At 47.0% G+C, this 17,440-nt stretch overlaps 1 protein-coding gene across 2 annotated transcripts in view; it reads left to right on the top strand.

The window, feature by feature from the left end:
- LOC147732746 (ficolin-1-like) overlaps nucleotides 1-17,440 on the top strand; it is a 574,771-nt gene that overhangs the window by 36,303 nt on the left and 521,028 nt on the right. For both annotated transcript variants that reach the window (XM_086957312.1, XM_086957311.1), the window contains exon 3: nucleotides 10,507-10,578. In XM_086957312.1, the coding sequence (XP_086813438.1) occupies nucleotides 10,507-10,578 (72 nt within the window). The remainder of the gene's footprint in view (nucleotides 1-10,506; nucleotides 10,579-17,440) is intronic.

Raw genomic sequence — 17,440 nt, 5'->3', positions numbered from 1 at the left:
AATATTCCTGACTAAAGTTCTCAGTCTTTTAATTTACACGCTGTCCTTACTTGAATCCCTCGTTGCGCATGCGATAGTTTTCAATTACTTGGCTTGCTGAAGAATTTCTTTGAACGTAGAACTCTGGAAACGCTGATGAACGCTGAACTCAGGAAACGCTGTTACTCCGGTCAAGGTACAGTTGAAGTGCGCAGATAAAAATCAGAACGCGCGCTTCATGCAGCTGCGAGTCGCGTGACCACAAACGCTAGAGCGGCAACCCTAGTGTTTACCACGGCGCCACGCACTCGCCATTTCCCGACCCAGTGCTCTGATGCTGAGTAAGCACCGCCGCAGGAAAGAACCTGACACCACATGACGTTTCTTCCAATGTCTACGTTTTGAAGGGTTGTGTTTTAGAAGGCTTTTCTTCTTGAAATATCGGTCCATGTAAACAGCAGCTAGAGTGGTCTTGACACCCCCACACGGTAGGTCCTGAAGAGACCCTACATCCATACTAGGGTTGAAACGCCGTCAACAATTGAGAAAAAGCGAACCATTGCAACTGGCTTTCTATCATCATATAGATGTTATGTACTTGAAAAATGAAAAAAGATAGTGGTCGCTTTATGTAAACTAAGTGTATCTGAAACCTCACACATATTGTTATATTAATGTTTTTTGGGGTTCATAATTTCACTTGGGACACACTACACATCTGTAAATATTTCTTGTAAATCGTTAAAACTTGTTTTTCACTGAAAAATGTATTTTCAATGCGAACATTGAAGAACGGAATCAGTGTTTTTTTCTGTCTTTCTTTATCTGACATCTCATCCCAATCCCTGCATATATACGCGAACCTTTCGCCAATTCTTGAATCAGCATTTAAGTATCTTCCCACTGGAGCCACTGTTGTTTCTTATAATACTTAATCACCCAGGCTCCCTTGTGAGTAGGGTTCCCTTGATTTTACTTTACGGCCTAAACTCCTCCCTAGCAGCCAGCCCTGGATATGGCTCGTGGCTGAGTCACCAGGTACCAAGCTGAACACTGGACAAGCTCACCACGTGCTGAGTGACCTCCAGAAAGAGTCACTCATGCATGCACTGAGCTCTGGGAAAACTGAGTCAGTGTTGGAATGAATTCTGGAGAGACTGTTCTGGCCTGGATAATGGGTGGGCTCCTTGTGAAGAAAGGCTCTCTCTCTAACAGCAGCACTGTCTTTCACATTCCGGCTGTACGTGGATATTTAGCTTCAAAAGTGGTGAGACGTCCTATGGTAGCTCTCCCTTCTCTCCCCGAGTGGCTCAGAGAACTAAGGCCTTTTCACTAAACGTGCAGTGTCTGTACAGTCCTTTGGGAAGAGGAACATGCTGGCACCGGTAACTAAGGTGGATATAATATGTTTGTCTAAAGGAAGGGAATATGGTAGAGCGCCCAAAGTCTGTGTCATATTTAACGATTCCTGCACACTCTCTGTGATGTGTAAGCTTTCAGGAAATAAAATGCATGAAAGGATTAAGGAACCAGGATTAAGGAACAAGGAATAAGGAACAAGGAACAAGGAACAAGAAATACGGAACAATGAACAAAGAAAACGGATTAAAGAATTAAAGGTCTAAAGTTTACTTCCGCTTTTGAAAAAAAAGCCTCTTAATCCACATTGGGCCGAGAGACTCATCTTGCTATTAGCACGATAAATAAGGAGGCGACGGGTTGTGGTATCCATGGCATAGCCAGGCCCTCTCACTGCAGGTATAAAAGCCTCATGGGTAGTGTTAGAAAGAGTGTAGTTTATAGACAGCGACTTACGCTTCCATGGGTACTTTTATCCGTCAATATGAGCTGCTGTTCGGATGTCTCACGGTCTATGCTTTTCTAGCCCCAGCATTCTGGCACGGTTGCTTTGTAAGTTTGTGTCATATGTGCTGTTCTGAAAACCACTCCTGTTGACTGGTCTCCACTTAGGGCACACGTTTGAAGTAAGGGTGGATCATGCTTCATGTATCCTCATTGATCATAGTCAGCAAGAATGGAGATGGGGAGTTGGTAGAAGCCCATTTAATTACTGATAATGTGCTTTACTCTGAGTCCTGTCTTCCTCTTCACACCTCCATTGTTTCTCTGCCCACTGATACTGAGATTGACCTGGACCACTGGCTGCATTGGCTACTAGCAGGAAGGTTTGGGGGATTCAGTTAACTTTGTACTGAGTGGAGATGCAGCATTACCATGAAAATTGGAGAAAATAACCAAAACAAAACTCCAGAAATTGCAAGCTGATTGTCTAAAGTCCAGAAGGAATGCATTTGGGACATACGGTGGTCCATTTATAAAAGCTTGTCTATCCAGTATTGACTAGTATACCCAGGGTTTGAGAGGGCAGTTATTCTTGGAGGACATCACAACCGTCTTTTGTAAGCCCTCTCGCGGCTCAGAAATGGGTAGTTTAAATATTTATTTATTTACATGGACTTTATTCCTCGGTTACATTTGTGACTGTTACTCAAGGTGTCACAAATGTTGAACTACAATGTCACTCATAAATGCAATTATTCCTTAGAAATGTCACATTTATCAATCTGAAAACTTGACAGCTGGGTGTAATTGTTTGTATTTATATGTTTTTCTCGTGTTCATTGCTTGATTTTTCTCGCACGAAAGTGTCACTCATAGTCATTGACTGTCACTCATCATTGCAGTGAAATTCACAAAATGTCACACCTAACCAATCTGAAACCTCGGCAGCTATGCAACCACATTCCTCACATTTCAATCAATCAGTGTTTGGGCTCCACGAACCAAGGCTTTACTTTAAAGACGACCTTGGTCTGAAAATGAGCTCTCTCACGAAACAGGTCCCATCACAATGGCAGTTGTGTGCTTGGATCGTGAAACTCCTACCCACATTTGCGCTGCTGCAACCTCCTCTGGTTTGATTTTCCTAGCTTGGCATAAGGAAAGGCAGTAACTTATGCTATTCAAGTGGCTTATTCGCAAAGATAGCAACTGGGGCCTCATTTATGAGGCCTTGCGTCAGTTTTGTGCTTCCGATGCATCACTTTTTGTGACGCATCGGCGGCGTAAAACATGCCTCCTGTTGCGCACTATTTACAAAGTGACGCATCTAAGCAGATGCGTCACTTTGTAAACCCCTGCGCTACATTATACCTGCGTCATATATAATGTATGCAGGCGGGGCCTTCCCCCGCAAAAAGCCTCGTAGAAGTGACGTCACTTCTAGGACGCCGTTGCGTCAAAATCTTGCGGCTGCCTCACGGCATGCGTAAGACTGACGCAGGTCCTTTAACATGGGGCTTGCCCCATGTGAAAGGACGCATTGCTGGATTTACGTCACTTTTGTAACACACTCCAGCAATGCGTCACTTTTGCGCTTACAGATGCGTGAGAAATACTGACGTATCTGTAACTCCTTGCGACATGATGCATTATACATTAAATATGACGCATCAGGTATGTCGCAAGGAGTGCGCACTGAGAAGTGATGCATCGCTGCTTTCACGCAGCGATGCGTCACTTTTCATAAATGAGGCCACTGGAATCTTAAACTTCAAAATGAGTTAATTTTTTGAAAGTATACAACAGATATGGAAAGCCACGTTTCAATTTTCTATGCATTGAAGTAAATCGTTTCTTTAAGGGATTTTAATTTGTATGCAGCCGTTATGGAATGCTGTATGCAAACAGCCTAGTAGATGATTTCATAAATGACATTTTATGGTTTGTTTGGTCGCAGGATCCAACCAGGCATTACAAGGATTCACATAGTAGTGAATGGATTAAATGCCCACTCAACAGGTGACAATTATGGTATTACATTGCATAACTTACATAGAGCACTCTCGCTGCAGGCATAACAACATTAGGAGAACATCTAAGGATAGCCCACTCTAACCAGGAATATGGGCGGGTGCGCAGATATTTTCAATAAATAGCAAAGGAAAGTTTATTTCAAAGAGCCTTGGACACCCCATTCCAACGAAAAGGAGTTAGGACATGGAAGCCGCGGTCTACCGTTCAGCTCCACTGAACTGCAGGAACAAAACAAATGCTCTGATTCATGAAAATCCGTTTTGTCTTTGAAAAACAAAAATGGATGAATATTTTTGATTTAAGCCAGTGTTCCCAGCTAGGCAGAAGAGATTAATGTCTAAATATTTGCAGTGTGGTAGATTAAAGACATTAAATAACAGATCCTCTCCCATTTAACATTGTCTGCATGTTTTTCTATAGTAAATCTGTTTTTGTGACTCACAGGTCACAGTGGGATAGAAGCCCCACCCACCGTTCACCAGCTCCAGACATAGCTCCCAGGGAGGGGGACTTGGCCAGTGAACCAAGATGGCGGATCGTCCACAGAAGGGAGTTTCAAATAGATTTATTCACATTTCCACAGATTAAAGACTGCTCCAGTAAAAACGGGGTGATTCATTTTGTTTGGCACACACTATGAACAGATTACTTTTTAGATACAAAAGTCAATTTTAGAGCTGATAAAACTTGCTGGATTAGTGGTATTGTTCACTGCATTTCCAGGTGACGGTTGTGTGACAACGAAGGGTCTCACCTTTGGCCGTGAATCTGCATGGAACTGCAACAAATCAAATTTAGCAGGACTTGGCTGAAAAACTGTGCTACTCAGATTAAAACTGGAAAGGGGGGGGAAAGAGGTAAACATGGAAAGGTAAGCATTGTTATTGTTTAATTTGGGTACTGCTGTGTTCTAATGCTTCAGATAATTGACCAATGATTTCTTTTCAGGTTGAACTATAATTTTATTAGCCACGTTTTGTATGGTACGGGGAACACATTTAGCATGTGTGCGAATTTGTCAATCGTTTCAGCTGGACAACTTTTCTGCAGATAAATAGATTTGGCTGGATTTTTTCTTTCTAAATTCAGGGGTTATTGTAATGTCCAGTTTGGATGCTCATTCTTTCACTCTTGATCGTGGGCTGATGGCTTATTTGTCCTTTGGGTCTCCCCGGGGCACTATCACTTTCTGCTTTGTTCGCGTGGTTCTGGGGACCACCTGTGTCAGCCCCCTCGATCTTTACCAAGGTATTCAGCTCGTTCCTTGATTGATGGACGATACCTCGTGGCTAGCTGCTCCACGTGTCTTCCTCGTTCCCCTGTTCTGGGCTCTGGAGGAGGTTGTGGTTGTTCGGCCCTGCCGCGCTCTTCAGGGTGGTTGCTTGGTTGTCGTCGGTTCACTGCGGGGTAGGGATAGTTATCCCACCCTCGTCGCCATTGTAATGTTGTGTTGTACCCAGCAATGATGACGCTGCAATCAGGTTGAGTTAACAGTCTTTATTTAAACACGTCTACCTCTGAAGAGCGCCGCGCCTCAACTGATCTAACGGTCTTCCGCGCCAACCCACTACGCAGCCGCGTAGCCCTGTACGGGCGCGGCACGTCACGTGGCTTACGTGACGTGCGTACACTAGTGCGCGCTACTACATATCTCCCCCTTTTACCCAACATGGAGATAGTTCCTCATTGTCCACTGTTCAACTCATAGTCTTTGTATCTTGCTGGTTTAACCACCACCCTGCCACTTCGGGTCAGTCTTACCGGGGTGCTGGTGTTCTCACATTCGTTACTTCCTTCCGACTCCTGCGCAGCCGCGCCTGCTTCTCCTTCTCTCCTACTTCCTCGGGCCATCCACTCCAACTCGTGCTCTCTTGTCTCTAGATCCTGTGCGTCTTCTCCTTCCTCCTCGGGCACTCCTTCCGGAGCCTCCTGCTCTGCCAACTCTGTTCCTTCATCCTCCCAGTCCGTGGTTCTCTGATTCCAGTTCAAAACCTTGTTACATCTTGCCATGCGGTCTTGTGACCAGACGTTGCCATCACTAAGTAGGGCCGCTCTGCCTCTTACTTCTCTCACTTGTATAGGCTTGCTGTATTTACTCGCACCCTTCCTCTGTACATTAGCCAACTTCACTTGCTCCCACTCTCCTTTCTCTAATCCAGTGTCTCGTACATTCCGTCTGCGATCATAGTGTTCAGTGTAGGTTGCTTGGGCTTTCTCAAGATTGGCTCGCACCACCGCGGGCGACCATTCACTGGTGATTGTCTTTTCTTTCCACACTCGATTGTCCTGTGTGAAGGGTTCTCTGCCTCGGAGTATTTGCAACGGGCGGTATCCTGTACTGGTAGGTGTTATCCTGTACGCCCAGATCATGTGCCAAATCTCCGCCTCCCAGTCTTTGTCATCGGCTATGGCAGCTTGGATTGACCCCATCACCACTCTGTTAAAGCGTTCCACTAAACCGTTGCCGGCTGGGTGGTAAATAGCCGTGTGCCTGGCACCTATGCCATTCCTTTCCATGAATCTGTTCCACTTCTCTGATTTAAACTGGGGCCCATTGTCGCTAAGCACCACCTTGGGGATGCCTTCTCTCACAAACGTGTCTGCTAGGAACTTGATAATTGCATCTGTGTCCATGGTCTCTCTTATCATAATCTCTGGCCATTTCGAATACCTGTCCACCATGACACACACGTACTTTTGCACTCCTTGTATGTCCAGAACCGGGCCCAGTATGTCCACGCTCAGTTCTTCCCAAGGGTTCTTTAGTATCTCAAACTTCCCCATCTCAGGTCGGAGAAGTTTTAAGGTTTTATCTGCTCCTTGACACCTGGTGCAGTTCCTGACGTGTCTTTCTGCTTTCAGGTCCATTCCCGGCCACCAGTAATTTTGCCTGGTCCTCAGCCTCAATTTGCAAATCCCGAGGTGTCCCTCGTGGAGTGTGTCCAGTAACCGGTCTATGAGGTCGGCGGGTGGTATCACTCTCTTCCCCCTGTGCACAAATGTTCCTTTGTCTCCTATCGATAGTTCCTCTCTAACTTCATAGTAGGGTCTGAGTTCCCTCACCAGCGCTCTCTTCTCAGGCCAGCCTTGTGTCACAAACTGCTTCACTTACCGTAGCACTGCGTCCTCGTCGTATGCCTTTCTCCATTCCGTGAGGCTGATAGAATTTTCTTGGTCCTCTGTGAGTGCCACCCATTCCTCTGTTCCTGCCGTATCTCCATCACTGGATTCCATCGCAGCAGCTCTGCTTAGGTAGTCGGCTACACGATTCCTGTTCCCGCGTACATGTTCCACGTCGTACCGGAACTCTAGTAGTTTCAATGACATATTTGATATTCTTGGTGTGGCTTCAGCGTGCCCAATTGACGTCAGCACCTTGAGCAGAGGTTTATGGTCTGTTCTCAATAGGAACCGTATGCCCCACAGAAATTGCCGGAACCTCGCGGTGGCCCACACTACTGCCAGCATCTCCTTCTCTATTACGCTGTATCGTTTCTCTGTGTCCGACAGCGTGCGCGAGGCAAAGCTTATAGTTTCCATCTGTTCTTGCCCTTTGTCCTACATCAGGACTGCCCCCAAGCCCTTATCGCTGGCATCCGTAGTTAGGACAGTTCTGCCTTGGGGGTCATACCCTTGAAGGGGAACGGCTTCCGTGATCGCCTTCTTGATGTCATCGAACTCACTTTGTGTCTCTGCTGACCACCGGAACTCAGTGTTTTCCTTCGTGAGTTGCCTCATGTGATGGGTTCTGGAGGCAAAATTTTGCACGAATTTTCCATAGTACTCGGCCATGCCGAGAAATGATCTTATTTCCTCCTAGCTGATTGGAGGAGGTGCTTCACGGATCGCCTTGACATTTTCCGTCTTGGGGGTCACTCCATCCACGCCTATTTCATGTCCCAGATATGTCACTGACGACATTCCGATGCGGCACTTTGACCATTCCGCGGTGAGACCCTTTCCTTCCAAAATCCGCAGCACGTTTCCTAGTTTTGCATCATGATCCAGCTTGTCTCGGCCCATTATCAAGATGTCGTCTTGAAAGTACTGAACGTCGGTGCTCTTATGGAATAGCTGGTGCATCAGTTTTTGGAAGACTGCTGCTGCAGACGCCAGTCCGAATGGCATGCGGAGAAACTGGTAACACCCGAACGGGGTGATAAAGGATGTGAGCCGGCGGCTTTCCGGATGCAGGGCAATTTGGTGGTAGGCGGAAGTCAGGTCGATGGTGGAATACCATTTGATGCCTCGGGTGTTGGCCAGCATCTCTTCTATCCTTGGCAGGGGGAATCTTTCCACAACTATATTCTTGTTCAGCTCCCCGAGGTCCACGCACAGCCGGACCTTCCCGTTGGGCTTCTTGACCACCACCAATGGCGATAGCCATTCCGCACATGTGATGGGTTGAATGATCCCCTTCCTCTCCAGCTCTTGGAGCTCCTCTCGCACGGCCTCACGTACTGCTATGGGGATGTTTCTGACTCGGTGGGCCACAGGTACTGCCCTGTCCTTTAAGATGATCCTATGTGCGAACTTCTCCAGCTTCCCCACTGTGCCTCCGAACACTTTGGGGAATGTCTTCCTCCACCTGTCTTGGTCAGGCCACTCTTCATGTTCCGTTAATAAGATCTGTTCCACTCCCCCTGGATCCAACTTGATGCCCAGGTCACCCTGGTCCAGCCATCCCAACACCGATGGTCCCTTTTCCGCTATGTAGAGCTTGCAGTGGGCCGATCGGCCTCGGAATTCAAACTTCAGTGGTCGGAACCCCACCATGGGTATGCGGTGCCCGTTGTAGGTGACCGGACGGATATCTAGCTTCTCCAGTTCCGGGCCTAGTCGTGGTGCAAACTTCTCCTCCCACACAGCCCTCTGGACGATAGTATACGGCGAACCGGTGTCCGCTATTACACTGATCGTGACTCCTCCCATGGCCATCTCCAGCTCCGGCTTCGTAGACCTTTTCCCATCCACACTCATGACTTGTACATCCGCTCCCAGTACCTGATCGTATATGCCCAGTACCGTGGTTACTTCCTCTTCCGGTGTGTCTTTCTGCGTGTCACTGTCCTGGCCGACGAGTCTCACCGTGTTCTTGGAGGCTTTCTTTCTGCACACCTTCTCGAAGTGTCCAATTATACCACAGTACATGCACTTGGCCCGGAACGCCGGACATTTCCTATCATGCGCCTCGTGCGTCCAGTTACCGCACCTGTAGCATGGTTTCCGGTTGGCGCCCGCGTGCCTTCCTGAAGGCCCGCCATTGCTGTTCCATTTGGCGCCATTCCTTTTCGTGGACTTTTTCGTCGATTGGTCCTTACGGGTTATGTCTTCGTCAATCTTGTTCACCATAGTGCTGGTTGCCGTCTCCTTAGTTGCATCCGCACATCTCCTCGCCAGCTCAGCTCTTTTGACAATGACCATTACATCCTTCAGGGTGGTTTCTCCGCTGGCCCACAACTTGTCCTGCACGGAAACGCACGTGGTGTGCATTATCACTTGGTCCTTTATGAATTCCTCCTCCCAGTTGTTGTACTTGCATGCGGCTGCCAGCCGTTTCAGCGCCGCCACGTACTCCTCTACCGTCTCTCCTGGCCACTGTTTTCTTTGCTGAAAGTTGAACCTGTCCACCGATACACACACCGCCGGTTTGAAATGTTCATTCAGGTCCTCGATTGCCTGGGCGTATACATCGTCATCCGTGTCGTCCCTTTGCTTCGGCACCAGACTTTTGTACACTCTCAATCCTTCCGGGCCTAGGTTCAACAGCAGGATACGTTTTTTTCTTGATGGTTTGAACGTCTCTTCGCTCTCGTCTTCTAGCACGCCAATGAAGTTATCGATGTACTCCCTCCAGTCGTCCCACTTCATTAGCGGCTCTCCTGGCCTGGGCAGGAATTGCACCGGCACCATCGCGTATCCAGTTTGGATGCTCATTCTTTCACTCTTGATCATGGGCTGATGGCTTATTTGTCCTTTGGGTCTTCCCGGGGCACTATCACTTTCTGCTTTGTTCGCGTGGTTCTGGGGACCACCTGTGTGAGCCCCCTCGATCTTTACCAAGGTATTCAGCTCGTTCCTTGATTGATGGACGATACCTCGTGGCTAGCTGCTCCACGTGTCTTCCTCGTTCCCCTGTTCTGGGCTCTGGAGGAGGTTGTGGTTGTTCGGCCCTGCCGCGCTCTTCAGGGTGGTTGCTTGGTTGTCGTCGGTTCACTGCGGGGTAGGGATAGTTATTCCACCCTCGTCGCCATTGTAATGTTGTGTTGTACCCAGCAATGATGACGCTGCAATCAGGTAGAGTTAACAGTCTTTATTTAAACACGTCTACCTCTGAAGAGCGCCGCGCCTCAACTGATGTAACGGTCTTCTGCGCCAACCCACTACGCAGCCGCATAGCCCTGCGCGGGCGCGGCACGTCACGTGGCTTACGTGACGTGCGTACACTAGTGCGCGCTACTACAGTTATGAACAGTCAATTGTGTTTAAACGTTGCTAGCTTCATTGAGTTGGCACAAATCGAAAAAAACATTCACAAACTTGGCAACATTTTGCCCATGCCTAATTTATTTGTTTCTGTAGGGAATTCTGCACTTGTTAATTTTTATATCATGATTTCTATGTCTTGTATCCCATAATTCCAATTTGCTCACAGATCTAAGATTCTTTCTTGTCTGTTTCGCCTTTCAGGGCTGAAGGGGGATCCTGGAAATACCGGTAAAGCAGGACCCAAGGGAGATCCAGGAGCAGCAGGTCCCAAGGGTGAGAGAGCCATAGGAAAATTGCTAAGAGACAAAACTATCCTGTTGAATTCAGATCGAAAAAACACAGTACCTCAAACACAGTAATATAAATGTATTTAAGAGAAAATATTTAGGGCCTCATTATGATGTCAGTCAGATCGCAACCGACAGGCCGTCGGTTGCACTCAGACCAACATCTGGGGTCGCAGTCCGACTGCAGCATTATATGCACGGCAGTCAGAGGGAGCGGGTGGAGGGACTAATCAATGCTTCTGACGGGTTCAAGAAGCCAGTCTGACTGTCAGTCGGAATGTAATCCTCTGCAATCGGGTAGTGCCTGCTCAGGCACTGCCGTAGGGATTACGATGTCGGTTTCATACAGCCTTTCAATGGTGGTCCAATCGCCATTGAAAGGTTGTTGGAAATGGACTTTGGGGTCCCTAGCAGGGCCCCGTCCCAGTGCGGCTTCCTCTATGAGGCTTGGGGGGCACCTGTGGTGCCCCTCAAACATCCATACCCCGTGTGCCAGGCACTTTGTGGTGCCTGGCACACAGTGCATAAATGTTTGCAAACATCCATTTTTCCAATGCGGCTTATGTTGCAGCCCTGTTCCGGCCACAGCACAAGCTGCAATGGAAAAATGGATGTTTCTGACTTCCTCATGGGTGGTTGCATCCTAATTTGTCGGATGGAACCGCCGGCTACTAATCAGTCGGTTTCCATTCCGAAACAATGTTGGTTGGACTTATGTCTGACCAGTAACGTAATCGGGGCCTTAGTCATTTTCAATAAATTACTTGGAAAAAATTGCTAAAGACAACTTCGTCATTATAGGATTTATCATTGTTACGTAGTGCTGAAACATATATCAATTTGCAGGACCCTGTGAGTGACTGTGAAGCGCTTTGACATTACTTCAACACGTCATCTGTAAATTAGTAATACGGGAACTTGGTAGGGCCTACTATAACTGCACAATGCAGCGCGGTAATGGGACGACAGGACACTAGGGGTTGATTACAAGTCTGGCAGTCCTAGGGCCACCAGATTGGTGAGGCACGGTGGTCTCCCCACTACCCTATTATGAGATGGGCAGTGGGACCACCACAACCCAGTGGCAGCCACCAGTTAACCATCGTTCCCTGTGGTGTTGCCACATTCAGGGGGCATCTATATGCTTTGCAGGCCCGCTGCGGTCCCGCCAAACATATTAGGAGTTTCCTCTCCCCCAAGGATTATATGGCGGTGCTCCTCCATCTAAACTCCGGCAGAGAGGAAACAAAGGGAGCCCTATAGGGCCCCCTGGTGCATCTGCACCCTGTCGATGCACCCAGGGGGGGGGGGGGGGCACAACATGTTTCCCCTGTGAGCATGCATATCAATTCCTGCAAAGCATGGACGTTTTAGTCCATGAAATGAAATGAAGTGAATGAAATGAAATGCCAAGCAGGAGCAGTTTTTGGCATTCTTACTGTGGTGGAACACCCCAAAAAAGCCTGCCAGATAGGAGGAAAATCTTAATCGGGTGGGCGGCTTCACCGTGGGTTTGGCAGTGCAGCGGCAGAGTGTACCCAGTCACTCTGTGTTTTATTTATACATTCCGGCGGCACCTGGACCTCCAACTGAGTGCTTGATACATTGTAATGTAGAGGCCGGGTGGCACTCTTAACCATCTGTCTTTGGCTCTGAATTGGAGTCAGCCAGTCAGTGCTTAATATGTACCGATGAAGGTGATCAACACTCACTTTTGGGGATTGGCATATACTTTTTCTGATGGGACATTTTGCAGAGTGAGAGGGGAAAATGCATACAAACGGGAAGAAAGAGAAAGTGAAAGATAAAGCCCTGTCACCTGGGACAGGGAGTGTCTTGCAGTGGACTAAAGAAGCCTGAGGTGGATTCAGGACTACGGAACCTTGGTACTCGCAGCTATGAAATTTATTAGCACCTGCTGAGCTTCTGAGTGGTGCTATGGGCACCAACACTACTAATTTTACAAAGTTAGCGCTGCAGGCAGTATGGTATTACTGGGGGATACCGCTTCATCTGATTACAAGTTTTAACAGGTGTGGGAACTGGGGGGAGGAGGGGGCAAGAGTTGCTAATATTAGTAATTTCAGCCCTGTAGCCCCTCTCCCAGTTACCATCCTCCTCGTAATGAAACCCTAACTACTTTACCTGCCTCTGTAATGCTGCAGTTCAGGTGCACAAAGTCGGAGACAGATGTAGAGTGGCCAGCTGGCCTGGATGCAAATTCAGGATGGTGAGTGTACAAATTCAGGACAAAGGGTCAAAATTCAGGACAAAAATTCAGGAAGAAGGTCAAAATTCTGGACAAAAATTCATCCAATTAAATGGACCACTCATTACACGCTTACCTTATTTCTAACAGGAAGTGAACCCCTAGCCCTCCCCAACCCTCTGTAAAATTATCTTGGTAAATCCTATCAAGTTTTGGCTATTAATTAGCAGTCGTGTGTATTTTCAAATGCACTATTTATCACCAATGTATTCCCTTGTATTCACCAATGATATATAGGCCGAATGTGTTTTAAAATGAGCGATTTGCCACTCATGTCACAAAATCATCGTAAAAAACCTGCATATTCATGTAAAGGTCCCTTTAAAAATTATATTCAATTTTCCCCATTTCTGCTGTCACAGTTTGCCATAAAATGCACTGTCTACCACATTATCTGAAATGTGACACCGTACTACCTAAAGAACATATAGTTAAACGAGAGTGAGACTTTAATAAAATGTCTTTATGGTGATTGGTGCCATTCTGACCCTGCTGTAAGGGGTGAGATTTGGTTGCACTGATTGGATGTGGGGCTACTGCAGGCCCTTAAGTTCACAGCAGGTGCGCGAGCTGGCCCCTGCAGTGAGAGTTAAAGCACTCTCAGGCCTATTACACGGCTACAGCTCGCTCTAATGGTCGAAATTACGGTCAAAATGCGTCCGTGAAAGAATTCCTCACAGACAAAGGGCAAGAGGCCCAAATAATGGGCAGTCCGTGAAATTTATGGAAGGTTGGTCACCCAGAAGAAAGATAGTCACATGTAGTCAGCATGGAGGCCTCACCAGAGAACATACTTAAAGGCACCACATATCACACGCACATGTGGGCTGCTACTGGATGACTAAAGTTAAATGGGATGATAGAGGTTGAAAGACAGAAAGACTGAAGCATGTGTTTTTTCTTTATTTTATTATTTATGTGTCCCACATACCACCATAAAGCCATTTCTAATCACTTTTTTGCAGGAAGGGGTGGGTACATCGAGAGATCATGCAGGAGTGCACAAACATTTCTGCTCTGTATGACAGTGAGTATGGGGTCATCTCGGCCTGCCATGAAGTCTTGTTCCAAGTGGAGGTGACGGGGGCTTTTCTAGCAGACGAATTCACTTGTATGCAAACTTCTTCCCCAAACATTTGTACCTCACTGGGTGCATTCATAGTTTGCTTTTGGAGGCCAACCTAGGGTCTCTGGTGTGTTGGTAGGTTGAAAGCAGTGTGGCCAAGTAACCCTTGGCACATCTATGAAGTATGCTCTGTAGTCTGTACTCTGCAGAGAGCTGTGAAGTTCGACTGTTCCTTAATTGGAAGCCTATACAAAGCAATCATGCCTTTGGTGATGTGACCATGGGGCAGATGTATCAAAATACCTATTTGCGATTCTCAAATAGCGATTTTTTGAGAATCGTTATTTGAGAATTGCAAAATGGTATGTATATAAAAAATCGCAATTTTTTAGCAATTTCTTACAATTCCTTAATTGCGATTAGCAAATTGCTAATCGCAATTAAGGAATAATGTCCCATTCATTTCTACGGGCCAGGAGGCCCATAGGAATGAATGTGAAGTTATTCTCAATTTGCGATTCCTTAAATACTTACGCAAAATTAAGGAATCGCAAATTTTGCGATTCCTTAATTTTGCTATGCAATTTCCTCCATACATACCGTTTAGCGAATTTTTAGTCGCAAACGTTGCTATTTTGTGAATCTCAGCGTTTGCGACTAAAAATTACGTTCATACATCTGACCCCAGATCTATTCAGGCAAAAGTGAGAATGGCCGCATAGTGTATTGCTCTGTGCAGCTTGATATTTTGTAAATAAGTAAATCAGATTACACTAGTTGAGAGATTTCAAGACCCACAAGCACACAACGGTGGAGTGACGACATCTGTGCAAAGTGGGAGATATAAAAGCCTCTTGCACTTATCACTTAATGATTTTGTTACACTGTTGATGCTGGGGTGAAATTCAAGTTCCATTTCAAGTGGATCACTCCTTGTTATAACAGGGTGGTCCCCTGAAAGATCCGTAAGTGTGCACCCATGCCTTTTTACCTGTGCCTTCTGATGGCTGACCAGCCTACTGGCTTTGCCATGGTAAAGATCTGCCACATTTCATGTACCCAGGCATTGGCTGCCTTCAGTGTTTATGCAGTATGTGTATGTAGTACTGGGATTTGGGGAAAGGTGTGGCGCAGCAGCCAGACTCCAGAACGCGGGGCTCATGGTTCGATTGCTGGCGGCAGCTCAACATCATGTGTCTTTGGGCAATAGCTCTCATAATCTCCCCGACGACCCCCAATTCCTGGAAATCTTAAGGGGTGTTATGTTTGCGCTTTACAAATAAGGATTATTAATTTTTATGTGTGATAGTGTTTACAGGATCATGTAGGACCTATTTGACTGTAGAAATGGTGAGATCTATTTGTGATTGCCACTAGAAACGCTGTACAAAATGAAGGAGCCTGTCAGACCCTTTTAGTGAAATTATTGCATACCTATAGAGCTATAGAGACAGTAGGGCCCAGATTTACAAGGGGTTTGCATTGCCCTTGAATCACGAGAGGTGACACAAAGCAACGCAAGCCCTTCCGTGGGGTTTACTAAGTCATGCAAAGCCACCTTGTGTGGCTCTGCATGGCTTAGTAAATCCAAAGTAATGGAAGGTAGGGAAAATCGCTGCCTTGTATTACTCTGCGTTGGGAAGGCGTTCCATAGGTGGAGCATGGGCAATCAATGTATCCCTCTATGGATTTTGACAGAATCCCAGATTGATGAGGTTAGTAAACCTGGTATTAAGGTAAAATAGTACGCCTTCCAAACATAGGAGTAACAAGGAGAAATATCTTTATTTCTCCTTTTTATTTCTTCTTTGTATGTGTGCTGTATTCTGCACAAAGGATTGTGCCCCTTCCTATACAACAACAATCCTGCCTGGAATGCAGGCATCCTTGTATCATGGCAGAAGGGTGTCTGCATTGGCGCTAGGTACAACTCAGCGCACCAGTGCAGGCAGAGAGCAGGAATGCATCATATCTTAGTACATTTCTGCTCTCTCCCTGTCATGCAATGAGAACAGCAAGTTGTCTTGCTGAATTGCATGACTCTTTGATAAATCGGTCCCTAAATTCATTAGAAATGCAGGGATATTCCTTGGTCATGGCCTGTGTTTTGTCCTTCCTTGTCAACCCTCTCATTAGATATGGGTAATGTGTGTGAGACTTAGAGGCAGCAGCCTCTTCAGAAGTACAAGGCCATCCTTGTCCCAGGGATTCTCTTTTGTTCCTTCTAAGGTGTCGCCCTGAAATGTTTGACAGATGCAATCAGTGAAAATGTTTCTCTTCTATATGGCTTGTTTTGGTTTCTGGTAGTAGATGGCTCCTAGCAACACCCCTTCTGATGCCCATTACTTGAAGACAAAGAAAGTGTCTGGCTTAGGTAAAAATGGATAAATAAAATGGCAGATCTGGCCTGATCTAGTTCCAAAGTCCAGATGTTTAATACAAAATAAGAGAAAGACTGAATCATGCAGTTATGGTTCCAGGCTTTCTCCTTGGCTATTGGAGGCACTACCTAAATTGTGCTGGGGGACTCTCTGAGTGTCCTTGTTAGCCAAATACCCTGCTGGTGATGGGACATCACCTGAAATGTCTGCAACATGCTTCTGGAGTCTTACCTTGGATGAGGAGTCATCCTGCTGGCTGAGAGGTGCTGTGGAGGTGTTTCTGCTAAAGTAGTCTTCCCATAGGAGAGCCCAGCGTTAGCTCTGGTGGTGGAGATGCCCAGAAGGAAGAACACTAAATAAGACAGCCAGTGACACTGACCAGACTGTGGTGTCTTGGGGAGGGGAGGAGCTGCCAGACAGTGTGGGGAGTCCTGCACCCCTGTCCAATATTCAACACAGGGACTGCTCCTCCGCTATAGCCCACAGAGATCTTAATGCAGATTATTTTATTTTTTGCCCTGTGGCCGAGTCTTTGGGCGGGGACACCGCACTGCAGCAGGGGGAGGAGGAGTGGTGATCCCGGCTGTCAGTGCCCATGATGGTTTGGCAGACCATCTTAGGACGGCCAAACCGTTATGCGCAATGACATCTCTCCAACCCAGCTGTGTTGCTGGATGGAGAGACCAGCAAGCACAGGCTCCCAACTCTAAATGGAGCGCAAAACAAGCCCGCTCCACCCAGTCCCAACACTGCACTCATCGTGAGTGAAGCCTCGGGATTGGCTGCAGGGGAAGTTGGGAGCTTGAGCCTGTGCTCAGAGAAGAAGATTGACAAGCAGAGTGGCGAGCAGAACACCAGCAGGCATTTTTTTTATTGTTTCAGCCCCCTTTCGTTGTTTCCTCATGCTGCCCCACCGTTACGCTGCCTTACCACATTTTCTTTACACTAGCTGCTAATGAGTCAACAGCCAGTCTGGCTTCCCTCTTGGCTTTGAGATTGCCCCAGGCTTCATCCTTAGCCTATGGGTGATTGGTGGGTGTGAACTGCACGAAGCCTTGTGTTTATAACCCACCTATCACATATTTTGGTACTGTTGAAGCCCCAAGGCATGTTGCATCAAAGTTAGACTGAA

This window comes from Lissotriton vulgaris, chromosome 2_1 (assembly GCF_964263255.1).
Source record: "Lissotriton vulgaris chromosome 2_1, aLisVul1.2, whole genome shotgun sequence".
Classification (NCBI taxonomy): domain Eukaryota; kingdom Metazoa; phylum Chordata; class Amphibia; order Caudata; family Salamandridae; genus Lissotriton; species Lissotriton vulgaris.
This window is presented reverse-complemented; position numbering and strand designations above follow the sequence as displayed.